The sequence below is a fragment of the Cebidichthys violaceus genome, unplaced genomic scaffold (genome assembly GCF_023349555.1).
Source record: "Cebidichthys violaceus isolate CVI_PGR_0920_01 unplaced genomic scaffold, fCebVio1.0.p SCAF_52, whole genome shotgun sequence".
Taxonomy (NCBI): domain Eukaryota; kingdom Metazoa; phylum Chordata; class Actinopteri; order Perciformes; family Stichaeidae; genus Cebidichthys; species Cebidichthys violaceus.
The window spans coordinates 1,768,773-1,783,504 of record NW_027176728.1 but is presented as its reverse complement, the minus strand read 5'-3'; the positions used below and the strand labels follow the sequence as shown (position 1 = coordinate 1,783,504).

General features: G+C 41.9%; 1 protein-coding gene across 1 annotated transcript; it reads right to left on the bottom strand.

Moving 5' to 3' along the window:
• Window positions 1-826: 826 nt before the first annotated feature.
• On the bottom strand, window positions 827-13,053 carry dlx4a (distal-less homeobox 4a). The gene is made up of 3 exons (XM_068731537.1): window positions 12,236-13,053; window positions 8,749-8,945; window positions 827-2,723 (listed from the first exon to the last, which is right to left on the bottom strand). Exons 1-3 carry the CDS (start codon window positions 12,555-12,557, stop codon window positions 2,481-2,483), a joined length of 762 nt encoding a protein of 253 aa, XP_068587638.1. The 5' UTR covers window positions 12,558-13,053; the 3' UTR covers window positions 827-2,480.
• Between the last annotated feature and the right edge of the window lie 1,679 nt (window positions 13,054-14,732).

Genomic DNA, 14,732 nt, shown 5'->3' with positions numbered 1-14,732 from the left:
CATAATCTCCAAAAGGAGTGTTAGAATGAAACCCCAGACAGAAAACGACCTAGCCTAACGCAGCATAATACAATGATGTACGAAATGCATTTTTGTAATATTCATTCAACACATCCATTTTGTTGTGAAAGGATTAGCCCTCAGTAATCCCGTTGGATGTAATCCACTACTTCCCAGCCTTTTCCTTCAAGGCCCAGAGGCAGAAGGATATTCCCTCGACTGACAATTACAGATAATTACAGCGTCGGAGTGAAAGCTTTATTTAACAAGCTGTGTCCTAAATTGCCTATAATTGACGTGGTCATTTTATAAAATCATTGACGGTGTTTGACGACTCGTTCTGCTTTTCCAGATGTTTGCGGGGGCAAAAAGACGTGACCCGCTTCTTCTGATTTACGACTTTAGAGAAAAGTGGCTCCAGGCCACTGGAGCACACAGGAACCCATAGACCGAGAGGGAACAGGTCGCCTCAGCGACGCGTCACCCGGAGCCTCGGTGCGATATCGTCAGTTCAAAAAGTGCAAAAGCAAACGTTGGATGCAAGTTAAACAAACAAAGTGGAATAGGGTGGCAATGATCACTGGGTTTGATTTATTTCAAATAACATAGCATGTCCTGACGCATAGCCAATAGATTACTGGCAAAATATGAACTCAGTATTTTAAGAGGTTGCTGAATAAATTCAGGTCAACAGTTCATAGCACATATATATATATATATATATATATATATATATATATATGTGTGTATATATATATATATATATATATACATATATATATATATATATATGTATATATATATAACTTCAGGAGGTGAGCAGAAAAAGAAAATGTTGGGATGGAACATTTAAACTGACCGCAACCAAAACTAAAATCTGTCAGAGAATAAAAAAAACCAAACAAACATGAAATGTTCACAATTACAATTGCATTTGATTCATCCCTGTTGCGCAGCGTTATGAACCACCAAAGCCTCTCTGAGCACTGAAAATGACCTGGTGTGACTTCTGTTCCCACTGTAGCTTTCAAATACATGTCTGGAGTCTTCTGTTGGACTCGGATCATTTATTACAATGAAAAATATATATATATATATCTATAAAATTTGACTGCTACAATTAAGTAACCGTGTGGATTCAGTGCCTATTCCCATATAGTCCTAAAAAAAAAAAATGGGGGATTATAAGTACCATAAAATAAATGTCTGCTTGTTCATACACCTTATCAGAGCGTCTGCTGGTGCTGTAATCAACGTCCCGTAAATAGGTCTCTATGCTCCACAGACCCTTAATAGTGTTACACCCTGTCAGAATTACAAAAATACACACAACAGTCAAAAGAACTTCTTTCCTTCTGGTTCTTTAATCTGATCTGGCTCTCAACATTAGCAAACCAGAAGGTCCTTTTTGACTCGGATCCATAAAGACCAACTATAAAGAAGCCCTGAAGAAGCCTTCGTTTCACACGCGTACCCGCCACACCGTAAGCCACTGAATAGACGGAGAAAAGAAAAAAGAAACAAAAACCCTGAAACGTCCAGAACCAGAGACGCAGGGCCGGCACTAGCTTTGAGTTGTAGCTTAATAATCACAAATGTCCTGGCAGGGCGAGGTCCTCTGGAGGCAGAAATAACTTGACTGGCTGAAGTGAAGTCAGACTTTGTTCACTTTTTTGAAAGAAGAAATAACACACTCACCCTTTTTACAAATTATTATTAATAAGGAGTTTATTATTAAACAAGCCCTTGCTCTATTCAGTGCACTCTGGGGTTGCTGCCACCGCAACGCGTTCGCACTCCTAACTTGTCACATACGGACGCCTGCTCACTTCCCCTTGTCGTCACTTTTTAACCCACTGAGTAATAATAATAATAATAATAACCCTTTAGTGTCGTTTTTGTTAACGTAGTGTCTGTAGTCCGACAGACTTTGACACGGGGCTAACGCTGCATTCGTGACAGAAGTTGAGTTTGTGATCATGGTTCGGGTTAAAATAAGTACGTTTGTTACGTTACTTAAGTTCTGTATGCAAGTGAAGTGCGGTACTCGACATAGATTAAAGTACATTGTGTGTGTGTGTGTGTGTGTGTGTTAAAACAAGTCAGTTTCACGCATAAGTTGTTTTCACACAGGACATGAAGAGTGCTCTCCTGGGTGAAAGTCCTGTGTTTGTAGGTTAGGTATGCTACGCGACGCAAGTTAAGCACGTTGCGTACGTGACGTCAACTGACTAAGCTATCGTGTTTGACAAGTTGGGAGTGTGAACAGCCTTAAATAGTCATGGTTAAGATATTATATTTTTTAGTAGACCAGCTTAAAGGAAAGCCACAGTATCTGTTTAATGCAATTGATCTCTGCCAGTTATGTTATTTTTGCCTCCAGCGTGGCTCGGATCCATGACCCTATCCGTGTCCCGAACAGCTCCAGTCAGCTGGCATAAATCCATAATTTGTCCCGAAGCGTCGCGTCCTCCAGACCGTCACATCATCTGAGTCCTCGGCATGGAGTCCTGCTGGTGTCCCGGGTACCAGTGAGCAAAATTGTTCATGTATCCTCCAGAGTGCACCGGCGCGCCTTTGGCGGCCATGCTGATGTCCCACAGAGAGCAGGGAGACGAGGAGGAGGCGGGCGGGGGGGCGAGGTGGTCTCCCTCAGGTCCACAGGGCCCGTTCTTCATGATCTTCTTGTATTTGGACCGTTTGTTTTGGAACCATATTTTCACCTGGAGGACAAGGAAAGGGAAAGAGTTACTACGGGTATTGGGGGACCCTGTACGATACATCGTGATATTTTTTCAAATAAAATTTTAGTGAAAGCGTCTTAGTTTACTTCACAACAGTGTGATCTGCGTTCTCCGTTCATCACAGTCCCTTGAATACCCGACATCACAGCACTACTAGAGGACACATACACAGATCTTTGCAAATTAACTGAAGCACTGACTGTAGTGACATCCACACTGTTGAAGAACAACCAGTGTTTCCAGACCAGAAAACCCCATCTGCCGTGTAAAATGTATTTTTTTATCACATTAACTATGCTACTTAACAGTTTAACTTTAACACGCCCACATATGAGAATACGCCTCTTCTGTATTTGCTGCTCTTAGATTTCATTTAAAATACTGTAATCCTTTTAAACTCTAGTGCAGTGTGTAAATAAGTAACGTTAAAACGGGCAGAAATAGACAAATATTGGTTTCTGTTCACGGCCTTATTGCGTTAACAGAAACCACGTAAACGTAACATTAAATCTGTTACGTTAAAACAAACAGAACCGGTAGAAACGGTAAAATACTGTTTTCTGTGCCAAGACGGAGATACATTTGACTATATCCACTCTAGTGTTTACTCGAGCTATGTTCTAGTTCATTATTAAATAAACAAGAGTGCCAGTTAAGAAACGGGCAGACATTCTGTTAACTGGACCGGACAGCTTTGCCACTGCAGTCGATCAGGTTATCGGGCCATTGGTTCAAACGGAATGAAGGGCAACACCCTCAGCAAATAATATGACAAAAATACAATAGATGATGATACACTGATCATATTGCGCCCCACCAATCACAGACACACCTGCTACAGATACAGTAAAGGAGCCTACAATTAGTTTCTAAAGAGCCGGTCAAGTGAACTGCTAATTGTAAAAAGTTATATAATAGATACAAAAAGCAGCGTTCGGTGTGCCTCCATAATGTCACTGTGACGAACACTGACAGCGCCTCTGCAGGAATGTCAGAGTATTGTAACGTAATGTTTAGAATACGCTACGATTACAACGTAGGGAGGTAAAATAACGCAGTGATTTTTAACACCGCTGCTCCGCGTTATGAAACGGGTGACGGTCCCATCACGAGAATGTGAGGTTCGTGTGTGAACAGGACGGACACGGCGCTATCGCAACATAACAGAACGTGGAGCGGCGTGTCACCACTATCATTTCTCTGCGGTTAGAGACCGTTCGGTTCGCATTGTTGTCTTAACTGGCGCGTTCTCAAGTTTCCTGCACGCTGGCAAATTGAGCATCAAATTACACAACCGCGCCTCTCGGGCAACCTGTCAGTTAAGCGGGAACACAAATGAATCATAAATAATTACACGCAGTCAGCCAGTGATACTATTGCGTCAAACTGTTTTTTTTGACTTGGCCGTGAAAGGGAAAAGAAAGCGAACGCCCAAAGGGATTGGTGCTGCGCGGCAGAAGAAGAAGAAGAAGAAGAAGAAGAAAAAAAAAAACTCTTGGCACCAAAGCTGTTTTCTCCTCCGCGCTGAAAGTCCTTGGAATTATTACCCTGGGAGTTTTATAGGTATTTATGAAGACGGTTGAAGTGGTCTATGGAGGATATTTTATTATATATATAAAATGTTTTTATTTCAGACAGCTCTAATAGACTCTAAATATGTGGAAAATAAATGAGCCCACTCCGCCATCATCAAACGAAACTTGACATTTAATGTGATCTCTATTGTTCCAGCGTATCTGCTGACGTCAGCCGCTTAGAATTTAGTATGGATGGTGGCAAATGCATAAAATGAAAGCACCACTCCATAAAGAAGCAATGCCATTGTAATTACACCACATAATGCTTTTTTATTAAGAAATTAACTTGCGCTTTAAACTCTCTCTCCAATTTCTATATTTAGTCAATTGCACTCATATCCAAAAAAAAGAAAAGAAAAAGAAATTGTAAGCAACAATCGACAGACACATTGTGATGCGTCAGCGCCTGCAGAGCGCTAACGAAACCCTCGAGTGAGCGCGCGGAGCGCTACGAGCCCCGCGAGTCAATCAACAGCACGTTAAGCAAATGCAGCCTCAGTGACAGGATTTCTGCCGTAATTATTGGTTTCATATTCCAGCAGCAACACGGAGCCGACGGCAGCGCCGACGGCAGGGGCCAGTGACACCGGCATTAGCGGAGGAGGGTGGCTGAGAGGCAGGCCAGGTGCCGCCGTGTGTGTGTGTGTGTGTGTGTGTGTGTGTGTATTCTTGAATACTGGGTGAAAAACGGTTGCTGGGATTTTTAGAAATAGGAGGCGTCCATTTGGCTGGCGGTTTAAGCTGTATGGGCAGTGTGTGTGTGTGTGTGTGTGTGTGTGTGTGTGTGTGTGAGATGGACAGAGATAGAGAGTGTTTCAAGGAAAAATGCTAGAACCGTGCTACGTGCCATTTCTCAGCAGCGTCTGGGAGCATTGGAGATTTAGATGGAAAACGGTTGGCTGCCGGCCTAATGGCATGAAGGCAGGGTCGAGATGTGGCGCGTGATCGCTATCTGCAAGTGTGTGTGTGTGTGTGTGTGTGTGTGTTTGTCTCCATGCATGCGAGCAATGCGTGTATGTGCACCATAGGCTACGAGCTCCTACAGCTACATATATGCACAGTGGGCCGAGTGCTTCAACACAAGCTGTTCTGTGTCTCCGTCTATTTACTGCGTCGCCACCAGAGAGGGACGCGCCTGAAACACACGACATCGTGCGATACGTTACATGTAGTCTTGCTTTTTTCCTCCCTTCACAAATGTCCATATTTACAATGTTTCATCATAAAGTAAAAATATGAAATTATAACTGCTCCGGAGAAAAACTGAGTAACGTTGCACTTCATTGGCGCGCAACAAGGTTAGAGGTTAGAGTTTCTAGCTTCCACCACTGACTTTGATTGCTCATTGGATGACTCTGCAAAATCTGTGATTATCACCAATTTTATTTTCCATTGAGAAAATGAAGGACTCAAACATGCCTCACGTCCAGAACAAGCGCTCTCTGGCCAATGTAAGTCTATGGAGATCCATGACGTCTCGTGACGGACTTGGAAATTGCCTTGGGTCCCCTTCCCCACTTCCTACTTCCTGCACCCATGCTCAGACCACACCCATCTTCGAACTCTACCTTTTTTAAAAAAAATTGTATCTACTACAGTTTGGTGAGTGCGTCTTGCATGGTTGTGATGTAAAATCTGTCGACAGACAGACTTATTAATATCCGGCAAAGTACTCTGAAAACACTTTTGTGGTACTTCCTGCTACAGAAGGTGTTTCCAGGAAATAAGGCAATAATTAGTAGGCACACTGTGGGAAACACCTTTTCATAACATATCTAATTCTAAAAAAGTGTCATCTCGACAAAAAAGGGCAAGTATTCACAGAAAAGAGGGACCCGTTAAAAAAAAAAAAAAAAAAAAAAAGCAAGCACCCATATTGTTTATCCTAAGCCCACAAAAAAGTGTCTGCATTCCTCCAACTACAGCCAGATCCTTAAATTGCACACCGTTAAGACTATAATACAATCAGTCAAAGCCCACTTTCCCTGATCCGAAAACACCTCAAAGCAGACAGACAATGAGCTTCTTCTTCGACAAGCGTGCAGCCGACCGCATTCCAAACCACTTCGCCACTACAAAAGGCAACTGAACGGATCATCTCTCACTGCCAGTGTAAACATCGCCGCGGTGGTTAATTCATATGGGATCAGGACGGTTCCTCTGATGACATCAGATGCTTTTAATAGCTGCTCAGTGCACATGCGTGTCTCGTATTTCAAACAGTCCTGCTGCATCTATCCCAATGTTCACTACTCAAACCTTCACTTTTCAACATGTGTAATGTGGCCCGTCTTTGATAACGCTACAGAGCATTACCAAAGAGTATCAAAACATATGACTTTTAGAACAATTATTATATTTACATCTACACGACTGAGCTAATTTCTACATAGAGTAGGTCTATTCATTAGGCTGTGTGGTAACGATGACGAACATGGTTTGGGCTTGTATGTGTCATGTATGATTTTTTGGATGAACTCGTGTGCTCGTGATATTTGATAACTACACAGCCTTACAAAGCCAGAAACACAGTAGCCCAACTAGCTTCCATATTTGGTCCAATTTGAGTCGAGACCTGGATCTGTCTTTTCGACATGTTATGAAAAATGTATGCTGTCATAGAAACATTTATTCTGTGAAAATATCTCTTTGAATTTGCTCTGAACGCGGAACAGTTCTATCAAATGAAAGCTAGCTGCAACTTGAAATAGCTAACGGCTAGCCAAGCTAACACTGAATTTACCCATTCTCTTTCCCGAAACTATTATTTGAAATTGAAAAATATATATTTGAATGAACAGACATCTTGGTAATTCAGTTTTTTTGTTTTATTTTTCCAATTCACTTACACTTACACTTTAAATCCATTCATGAAGAAGGGAAAGAACAGCTAACACCTGCTAAAGGTAGCTAGCTTAGCAGCTCTCATTAGCTGCTAGCTCATCTTTTGGTATGTTTAAGGTTCCTCTATATTACATTATTTAAATTATTAAACTGTTACAGTTGTATATTGATTTTAATAAAAGCTGAACATTGATAGGATAGCTGTAAATACTCATTCTATCCTGTGAAGTTATGGCTAACATGCTAGCAAAGAACACATTCTGTTAGTAGACTGTTTCCTTCTTTTACTTCCTGAGGATTAACCAAAGGAAGAGTGCAGTATCGTCATTCTTAAGGTATTATATTTCATAGCGAAACTCAATATCATTTTTTTTCTCAACTTTGGGGCTTCTGTGTTTATTGCTTCTGCTCTTTACCTCTGTAGCGCAGAGCATGAGGTCTGAATCGAATAAACGGCAAGGCAAAGCAAGATAATGACTATCTAGACATAGTCCATATGTTTTATTTTCTGCTTGTAGTTAATAATGGCACAAGTCCTTCCAAAATAGATCTGTTTAAAGATGAAACGGAACTGTTTCCCTCTGCATTAAAGAAAATGAGGAAACAGTCTCCCTACAGGCCGCATGGACACGCTGGTCTTAACTCAGATTAATGAGATTGTGATTCACAGACGGAAAAGAGGAAAGGAAATGTTTGCAATAATGCAAAAAATAAAAAAATAAACCTGCAATGCCAATATCTGTCCTGTTGATTGGGGGATTGTTTCCAGAGCTATAATCAAATGGATATCAATGGACGTTTAGCAAATTAGACATTTATTTGTAACAAAATGTCTAATTTCTAATTTCAAGAAAAACATCACTCGTCCAACACGACAGCCTCCATTGTGTCGGCTTCATTGACTTCATGTGACAGACAAAATGGCCACCACGAGGCTTTTATTTGGCTTTGACAGCACGTGTGTGTGTGTGTGTGTGTGTGTACGTTGTGGGAGAAAATAAACGGATAAAAAAAGCATTGAGAGGCAAACCCAGTCTTCCCCTTAACCTCGACTGCAGGCATGTTAATGTGGAGTCACAGTCACAACCCACACAGGCTTCTGTACCGGCATTATGCATTATTGCCATTTCACTGAGAACCACGGAACACTTCAGTTCAACTCTGCAGAGACAAGTCGACCACGGCAGAGATTCTAGAATGACTCTCAGGCCTATTTCCCATAGAAATAAAGACGCGTGTGTGCTGTGTTGATGCTGATGTTTCAGTCATGCGTTGCAGGGACTCAGTGAGTCACAGTGAGTCATGCTTCCCTAAGGTGAGATGATACACACACGCCCTAAAACAGAGAAATTAGCCAACACTTAGTTCAAATTAGAAATGTTTCCTGCTCCTGTCATCACAGATGAGTTGCGTTTTTATTTTTTAATAAAGTATAAAATGTCGCTTCATTTTTGTCCTTTTGTGCTTACGCTCATTAGAGAAATCATCTTTTAATTTCCCACGTATCTTCTCCAACAGTGACTCATTTTTAGCCTTTTTTTTTTTTTTTTTTAAGATAAGAGTGCACCCAGCTAAAAGTGTACCTGGGTCTGCGTCAGGCCCAGTTTGGCCGCCAGGTCGGCCCTCTCGGGCAGGGCGAGGTACTGGGTCTGCTGGAAGCGCTGGTTGAGGGCCTGGAGCTGCAGGCTGGAGTAAATGGTCCGCGGCTTCCTGATCTTCTTCCCCTTCCCGTTCAGCCGCACCTCCCCGTTCTCGATCACCGTCGTGGGCTTCTCGTGTTCTGGAGGAGAGGAGCACAATGTTACCCTGAGAGTACCGGACACCAAACAACTGAAAACCCCCTGAAAAAACACCTCCGCGTCCTGCAACAAGACACTGAACCCCTTTTAAAATGTCTTCGCTTGTTATCTACCGACACGTTTTTTGACACATTTTTAGCTTTTTGAGCCTTTTTTTCCTCATCGTATGTTTTTTTTTTTTTTTTTTTAATGATTGCTTATGAACATTTCTATTTCATAAAAAAAGTTACGTAACATGTCAGTGCTATGTAGATATAAAGGAAAACCAGAAATCCATTCCTCTGTTAGAGTGTAAACAGCAACATTCATTCATTTCACAGGAAATAAAACAACAACTAATAAACCATAAAGCAACACTCGGGCTCAACCGTTTTATTACAGCAAAGCGGCTCAACTCATCTAGGATTCAAACTCAAAACGGAATCAAATTGCCGTGTCAGCAGTGATCTAAAATCTGAATTTGTAATGTTTCGAAACATAAGGCTTTGTACAATTCTGCGACAACAAAACAATCCTGTGAGAACACATGTTGGTGGATTTAAAAAAAGCCACAAGGTGTCATGACATACGACGTCACGAGAGTAATGAAAAGATGAATCCTCTCTTTACGGCCGAGACAACTTCTTTGGCTTTTGTTGTTTTTCCTCTCTGTAGGACCGTGTCCGTCCGCCCACGCTGATCTCTGTTATGACATGAGCTCATCGCCTGCAGTGGCAGGAGAGAACAGCTGTGGACGAGCCGAGGGCCCCACAAGACGCTCGGGTTCTGTAACAGAGACGCGTTACAGGGAGGGACGGCAGCGCCGCGACACCGAGGGGGGGGGGGCACAAAGGGCACTCCGAGATGGGTCACTTTTAAAAAAAGAGAAAACGTGAGAGAGTCCATTTTCCGACCAGCACAACTGTGTTTTAAACCCGTGTGTTTTGTTGGCTTTGCTTCATTGTTTAGGGTCCCTCAGACCACCCTGCTGCTTAAATAAACCCTTTTTATTCTCTTCTTCTTCTGTGGGTCTTACCTTATTAAGACCAAACATGTAGAAAGGTATTGAAGTGGAGCCCCCCCCCCCCTCGCAAGAAACTACAGAAATAACCCTATTTGTTCCTCTAAAGGTCCTTCAGCTGGACAGCAGCGAGGTCTGACTTCAGAACCGTTATAAAACTCCAATAAGAGAAATTGAATTTGATTTATTTGGGAACTGGGAGCAGCGCTGCATATGAAGTACTGTCAACGCCACTCCCAAAGAACATGGTGATCTATTGTGTTTAACCATGGTTCACAGCCGACGGAAGCAATGCAGCATTTTCTGTTGCCGACGTCCGAAATATATGTTGTCAGTTCAAAGTAAAGCAACTTTTTTTTTTTTTTTTTTTTTTTTTTGCAAGATTAGAAGATGGAAGTATAATTGTGATAAAGAGATATCAAGTGTGTTTTGTTGAGCCGGGGTCTTTTTTTTTTTTTTTTATTATTTCTAGTAGCGGCACTTTATTTGTAGAGATGAGCTGAGAACGCAGGTTGAAAGTGCTGAGGCGGGGCTTTCACTCACTATTGATCATAAAAAAATGTTTTGAAGGAAACTTTGAATTTAACTTTTAATTAAATGATTTACAGTCGTAGATATAGAAACAATAGAAATGGCACAAATTTGAGTTGGGATGAAATCACTTTACTTGAATTAAATAGACGATTGTACTTTAGTTTCTCACATGTTTCTGCTGTATTTAAATGTATAAATGTGTAACAATATTTTTACGTCCTTGAACTTTTTTGTAGGCACCGTTTTTCTTGTAACTGTACACTATTTTAAATGAACAAAATAAGAAGTTTTGTGCTGAAAAATGGAGGCCGTGCACATGGAGCATTCATATTCTCTAATTGAATATGTAAACAAGGATTGGTGTTATAATAATAATTATTATTATTATCATTAGCAGTAGTATATGATCAGGCTTTACATCTGTGAACAATAATGTAACATGTATGACAATTGACAAGCAGACACTTACGGACCGCTCTTCTTCACTACCAATTATCAGAACAATGAAGGATCTAATAAAACAAGTGGATCACATGAACCTAATCATTTTTTTGTTGTTGCATTTTTTTTTTTTTTTTTTTACGCAACGTCACTTTCTTAAAGACATACGTCATCAGACATAAAGGCTACTTTCTACAGTCTATATTTAAATGGGTGGTCCGTGAATTAAAGTCATCGTTATCTCTCACAGCGGGGAAAGGTCGAAAAGTAATTTAATGCATATTTAAAATTGATTATTAAAATAAACTGTTTCGTCTCAAATGTTATTGGTGTGGTATTTTATTAAGAAAGAAATACAAACATTAAAGTAAAATATTTCTGGTATAATTAACTTTAAAAAAAAAATCGAATTCTACAAATATTTCTGGTCATCTTGTCAGGTGTGATTATTATTATTATTATTACTATTATTACTACAGGCCTCTTGGTGTGTGCGTGTGTGTGTGGAGCAGCATCGGGGAGAAGATGGGCTGAGGGTTCGGAAGGGCCGCAGCTCCCGGGCCGCTGCGGGACACCGCAGGCCCGGTGTCGGCTGCTGCTTGTGGAGAGTCGCACGGTCTCCGCGGGCCTTGAACTCATCTCCCGACCAACCCCTAAGTACACTAAACACGGCGCTGTGGCCGAGCTGTGTGTGGATCCAATTATTCTACTCCACTGTGGTTCATTTTTATGTTGTTTTTTTTACACCATAGAAACCATTTCCACCATTATATAAATATATATATATATATATATATATATATATATATATATATATATATATATATATATATAACATCTGTGAAGAATAATCCCGACCCCCGGGATTTCTCTTAAATTCAGTTTGTGCGTATTGATGCATTTAAGGTCTTCTGTGACAGTAAAAGAAACATCATTTTGACTTGGGCCTTTGCCTTTTTCTTTTTAAGGCGACACAATGAAATACATTAAAATATAAAAAAAAGTAGGGCCCATTAAAATATCACATAAGTCACGTCCTAATGAAACAAACGGTTCTGATTGGCTGAGAGCTCTCCCCTTCTTTGTTTTGCTTTATTTTCTTGGAGATCTGTCAGCTCCGACTCAGCGGTACCCGAAACGCCGTTAAATAAATGAGCGATGTCCACGCGGTCGTTAGGCCCATGTGCAAAGACTCCACTCATAATATTTACAGGATACACAAATCTGGTGGCAAGAGCACGCTGCAGATGTAAAAGACAAATTCATATTTTCTATGAAACGTCCTCGCAAACCTACCCGCATCTTCCAGTCTGCTGTGTCCAAGCGCGCCGCCGTGACCCCCGTGCTGATAGGGCAGGTAGGCACCGGGATGGTGCGCGCTCACGGGGCTGTGATAGGCCGGGTATCCCAGCGGGCGACCGTACGAGGCGGCGCCGGAGGAGAAGGGTCCGTCGTGTTGCGAGGGGCCGACCGCGTGCAGACCGTGGACCGGGTAGTGGGACAGGCCGGGGGACGGCTGCTGGTGTCCGGGGTAGCCGTGGCCGCCGAACTCCAAAAACGCCGATTTGGAGGGATCAGGCGGGACCAAAGAGTCCGATATAGAGCTCATAGTCATCATTGGGGAGATGTGCAAGAGATGTGTTGGGGAATGAGAAAGGGGGTCAGCTACGACCTCCAGGCGGGGGTCATCATGAAGCAACCCACCATCAATATATAAAAACAAGGTCTGTTGACTTTAAGAGACGTGTTCAAGTTCCCCAAAACCAACAGCAGCTTAAAAAAAAAGTCCTTTACTTTCGACTAAAGTTAACACACTCCCGTTGAACGAATAAAGCGGCTTCAGGTGGGTTTGCCCTCCGCTACATCCCCGCTGAACGGTCCTCAAACGCGACGCTCTGTGTTCGTTAGCATGGAGGCGGACAAGACGCAGGACGGGCCGACGTGCAGCACAGACCAGACCGCACTCGATAAGAAAACAACAACAGGAAGTTCCGACAAAGAAAGGGCCGTTAAACTGATTTTTAATATCCTTACAGTCGGGTTATCCTCCTCCTTCTTCTCCCTCCAAAACAACCCGCCTTTAGATGCTCGTTTCCTCCCGTGTTGTGAAGAGGCGTGTGGCGGCCGAGTGTGTTCCTCCTCTTCCTCGGAGCGCACTGTGCGTCTGCATCGAACATTCTCTGCCTCCCACTTGGCGCGCACACCGCGCGCTCATTGGCTGCAGCGCCTCGCCGCGTCACGCGAGTCAAACTAATGACAATCTAGCGCGAGCGGTGGACCCGGCTCCTCTCGGGTGTTATTTTTTTTATATTAATAAGTCTGAAGTGAAGAGCCAGTTTAACCATTAAAAAAAAATAATGTAGCGAGTGTGAATATCTGGACCAATGAGACGTTCAGTGACCTTCAAGGCCGTCTGTTTTTTTTTAAATTAAGTAACTTAGTAGATAAAAAAGACAACTGAGGACCATACAATAAATGCAGATGACTGCAAAAAAGTTAGCGTTGTTGCTATTTGTTACTATGATGCATCACAATTATCATTGTATTAATGAGGAGGTTAATGACCTGTGGTTCACGTGATTCTACCTTTGCATCATTATACAAAATATAGACACGTCTAAAGAAGTGACATTCTATTTAAATAAATGAATAAATACATTGTGCTGTCACGCGGTCAGTATAGGATACATTTTAAAATAATAATTCATCAATGCCGTGCGTCATGAAATCATAAAAAAATGGGACATTTTGGCAGGTTGGCTCATGAAACGCAGCGCCCTTCCAAAATAAAATGCTTGCTGCTTGCCAAAGGCAAAATAAGGCGGATCAGACCAAAGTATCTCCGTAAGCTGCTGTTGAAAGGCCGCAGACCTTATTATGCAATTATTTCTTTTAATGAAACACACACTTATTCTGTTCCACAAGACTCCACATTAAAAAAAAGTGTCGATTCTATTTATCTCTCTTTTATTTGTTTTATTTTTTTACGGGGGGGGCTCATAAAGAAGCTGAAGCGACGAGACTGTGCCTGAAAACCTAATCGAGGTCAACGGGATTTTACGCCACTATAGAGTACAACACACACACACACACACACACACACACACACACACACACACACACACACACACACACACACACACACACACACACACACACACTGAGGGCACTGCCTGTGGTCCCGCGCGAGGGAGATTTACAACAAACATCGGCCTTCTTGAGAAACTCCACGTTGTGATTTTGGCAGAGCGGAGGCGCGGACACTGTAATTTCACTCAGCTCGGTCATTACGCTCATCTGCGGTGGAAATCCCGGACCGTGGGCCCCGCTCTCAAATTAAACCTCAGCATTACCCACACAGATACAGAATGATGGCGCATGAGGTCATCTCCGTGCAACTGATAGATCCGGATCTATATCTATCTATCTATCTATCTATCTATCTATCTATCTATCTATCTATCTATCTATCTATCTATCTATCTATATATATACATATATATATATATATATATATATATATATATATATATATGTTATTACTAATAATAATATGTTCACCTAACGTGGAGGCTATTAATGGGATGTATTAGTCCGCGGTGTAATGCGGGCCATGTGGCGCGATGTATTTAAAACACCTTTATAACCGAGTCAGGCCTCGGCTAAATGTATTCTTTCATTAATCTAAACTAAACCTTTACTTCCGGCCACAGTGTGAGGAAATCAGCGACTTTTTGAACGCATCGTTACCTTTTTTTTTTTTTTTTATAACACTGCAATTAACACGAGATGC

Excerpts from the sequence above, each read along its gene's own strand:
- dlx4a (XM_068731537.1), bottom strand. The coding sequence starts at position 12,557 with ATGATGACTATGAGCTCTATATCGGACTCTTTGGTCCCGCCTGATCCC. Across the intron at positions 8,946-12,235 it reads CAGCAGACTGGAAGATGCGG|AACACGAGAAGCCCACGACG; the intron begins GTAGGTTTGCGA and ends CCTCTCCTCCAG. Across the intron at positions 2,724-8,748 it reads TGGGCCTGACGCAGACCCAG|GTGAAAATATGGTTCCAAAA; the intron begins GTACACTTTTAG and ends CTTGTCCTCCAG.